This window comes from Taudactylus pleione, unplaced genomic scaffold (assembly GCF_031769625.1).
Source record: "Taudactylus pleione unplaced genomic scaffold, aTauple2 ptg000783l, whole genome shotgun sequence".
NCBI classification, from domain to species: Eukaryota; Metazoa; Chordata; class Amphibia; order Anura; family Myobatrachidae; genus Taudactylus; species Taudactylus pleione.
In genome coordinates, this window is record NW_028285185.1 from 1,136,831 (window position 1) to 1,139,926 (window position 3,096).

At 38.2% G+C, this 3,096-nt stretch overlaps 1 protein-coding gene across 1 annotated transcript; it reads left to right on the top strand.

Moving 5' to 3' along the window:
- Positions 1–1,818: 1,818 nt before the first annotated feature.
- LOC148475074 (olfactory receptor 6C3-like) lies at positions 1,819–2,760 on the top strand. The gene has a single exon (XM_088457758.1). The coding sequence runs from the start codon at positions 1,819–1,821 to the stop codon at positions 2,758–2,760; it is 942 nt and encodes a 313-aa protein (XP_088313884.1).
- Positions 2,761–3,096: the final 336 nt, after the last annotated feature.

A 3,096-nucleotide genomic window follows, 5' to 3' on the forward strand; every position in this document is an offset into this window, starting at 1 on the left:
TACACAACAATCGTCTGTATGCGTATGCGATCACATCGGTGATTCTGCTGAATCAGGCCCTTAGTCGACACTTATACTCTGAAAATTTAAATACTTGAGTTGCTAATATGCAGCGTGTACAGTATTTATACTCTAAAAAGTATACAACAATACAATTGTCACTAATATATTCTATAGTATAGAAATCTTCACTCAAAACTTACTACTATGTTGGTTTGTGTTTAGAATATAGAGTATATCAATATTAAAACACAACTGAACAAAAATGTTATAGTGGAGGGTAAACACTTCTTACCATACAGAATTAGGGCCCCACTTAACAATAGGGATGTAGTCACTATCCTGGCATGTGGGATGCCGACGGTCGAAATATCGGCGATGGAATCCTGACAGCGTCGGGATCCTGGCTCCAGAATCTCGGCTCTGTCCACCGGCATCCCGAGATAAGTATTGGGGTTAGGGGAGGGTTATGTTTAGGGTTAGGGTTAGGCACTAGGGGGAGGGTTAGGGTTAGGCACTATGGGGTGAGGATTAAGTTTTGGGTGCGGGGAGGTTAGGTTCAGGCACTAGGGAGGGGAGGTTACGGTTAGGCACCAAAGAGGCAGGGTACTTACCTTAAAGGAGTCGGGAATTTTTCACTGTCGGGATGCCTCTGTCGGTATTCTGACTGGTGGCACCCCGACGGCTGGGACCCCATACCCAACCCTTAACGATAATCCTTATTACCAGAGGCATATTTTGTTTAGTAACACAGTTAGACTAAGGAATATGCCATTAGTATGTAACATTACTTACCACTCCCATGAGGTCCAGCAGCATCCTCTATGCTGATGCTTTCAGCCTTACGCTGCCAGTGACGGGCTGTTGTGCCATGTACATGCTCGATGGCCAGTCTGCGCATACGCATTACACTTTCAGCCGGTGAGGACTCAGCGATGCCTAGAAGGCTTTGTTGAAGCAGGAAAAGCTGTTGCTGGGACCCCATATCCGGAAATGAGGACTGTATCGCTTTTGCCATATTTATATGGCGTAAGTGGTACAGTGACATTCAGCTAAGCTTACCGCTGTTTATTAAATACTTAAAGGAGGACATAACCCCTTTAGTGAGTGCTAAAGGGGTTATGTCTCATTGTTAAATAGGGCCCGAAGTCTATTTATTAGCCACTGATTTATATCAATGAAAAACCGCATTGCCTATTGTATTCTTCATTGTTTGTTCCCAAAATTAAACTAAAGACACACTGCAATATTCTCTTTAAAGAACACAATTACAATTTTCTGCTTCAAACTAGTAAAAAAAAGTAAAGCCAAATATAATGATAAAACCTATGTAATTCACTAATGTTCTGAATTAACCAATGTATAGTTTTGTCTACTGTGTACCCCTAATGTATACCCTAACAACTTATGTAGCACTCTTTATATTTATCTGCATCATCAATACTAGGAAATTAAATTTAAAAATTCAACAAGTTCAAAAATAAAGAAAAAAAAAACACATTTTGGCTATCTGGGAGTATGCTTTAAAATATAGAACAATATCATCCTTAAGAAATTAGAACTGCCACCATGAGCAAAATTGAAGACTAATAAATTGATGTAAATGAGTAAAAACTGACGATTTATCACTCTCTCTTTATGTTTATATGAACAGTACTTTTAGGATTAAAACACCTTGCAAAATGATGGATCATGATGGCACCTAGAAACTGGAAGTATGGCCTAATATCTGTTATACAGTACATTTAATTTTGACTCTTTAAAGTAAAAAACACTCAAATCAACTTTCTCTTTACATTTCATAATGACACTTTAAACATGAATATGATAAATCAGACCGCAATCACGTATTTCATCATAAGAGGAATCTCTAATGTTCCAGACCTTCAGGTTCCAGTTTTTCTCTTGGTTCTGATAATTTATCTCTTTATTCTTGGTGGTAACATGACCATTGTTCTTCTGGTCTGCATTGACCATCATCTCCACACTCCCATGTATCTCTTCCTGGCCAACTTATCCATGGTGGACATATCTTGCTCAACTGTCTCTCTCCACAAGATACTTGCTAGTTTTGTATCAGGGGATAACTCTGTTCCGTATGTCACTTGCATGATTCAAATGTATTTCTTTGCATCTTTGATTTATGATGAGCTGGTGGTATTGACAGTCATGAGTTACGATCGATACGTGGCCATCTGTAATCCTTTACATTATCATAGGGTGATGAACAAGAAAGTCTGTGTTATGTTGGCTATAAGTTGCTGGATTTCAGGTTTCATACAAGTTCTCCCTCCAGTTCTCATGGTATCAGACTTTTCTTGTTACACATCTAATGAAATCAACCATTTCTTCTGTGACATTGTACCTCTCATGGAGATTACCTGTGATGACACCACCATTTTACAGATTGTCACCTTCACAGTAGGACTTCTCCTTTTTAATATTATGCCCCTTCTTCTCACCTTCATTCCTTATATCTTCATTATCACCACCATCCTTAGGATCCCTTCTGGCACTGGTAGAAGAAAAGCCTTCTACACTTGTTCTTCTCACCTCGCACTTGTCATACTTCTCTATGTGTCTATCTCTTTGCAATACTTCTCACCAATATCTTCTAAATCTACAGACTCCAATAAACTATTTTCCATGTTTAATACTGTTCTTGTCCCCATAGTAAACCCACTGATCTACAGCCTAAAAAATAAAGATGTGAAATCAGCCATTCGGAGGAATTTGAAATGGTGTAAAATGATCTCATAATTACTGGTAAATTAAATATAATTATTTTTAAGACAGATGAGTCCTCATATACCTACTGTATCCCATATGGCATGAGATGAATGAAGTGATTTCCATGCTGTGTACTTTTTCACCAAATTTACTACTTTTTCCTAAATTTGGATCTTAGTCTGCATATAGTGTACTACATACTAAGGATTCGTTTTTTGTTGCAAAGGAATCGGTATAAAGTCACGGATGAAACATAATGATGCATGATGCAAGTCACTCGTATCCGACCTGTCTTTTGCCTTTTTACACAAACTGCGTATTTTTTCCTCAATATTGCATGTTACTTTGCTTATAGGGCCTGAACCA

What these genes read in the sequence shown, in the direction of transcription:
- LOC148475074 (XM_088457758.1), top strand. Translation starts at nt 1,819, where the DNA reads ATGAATATGATAAATCAGACCGCAATCACGTATTTCATCATAAGAGGA.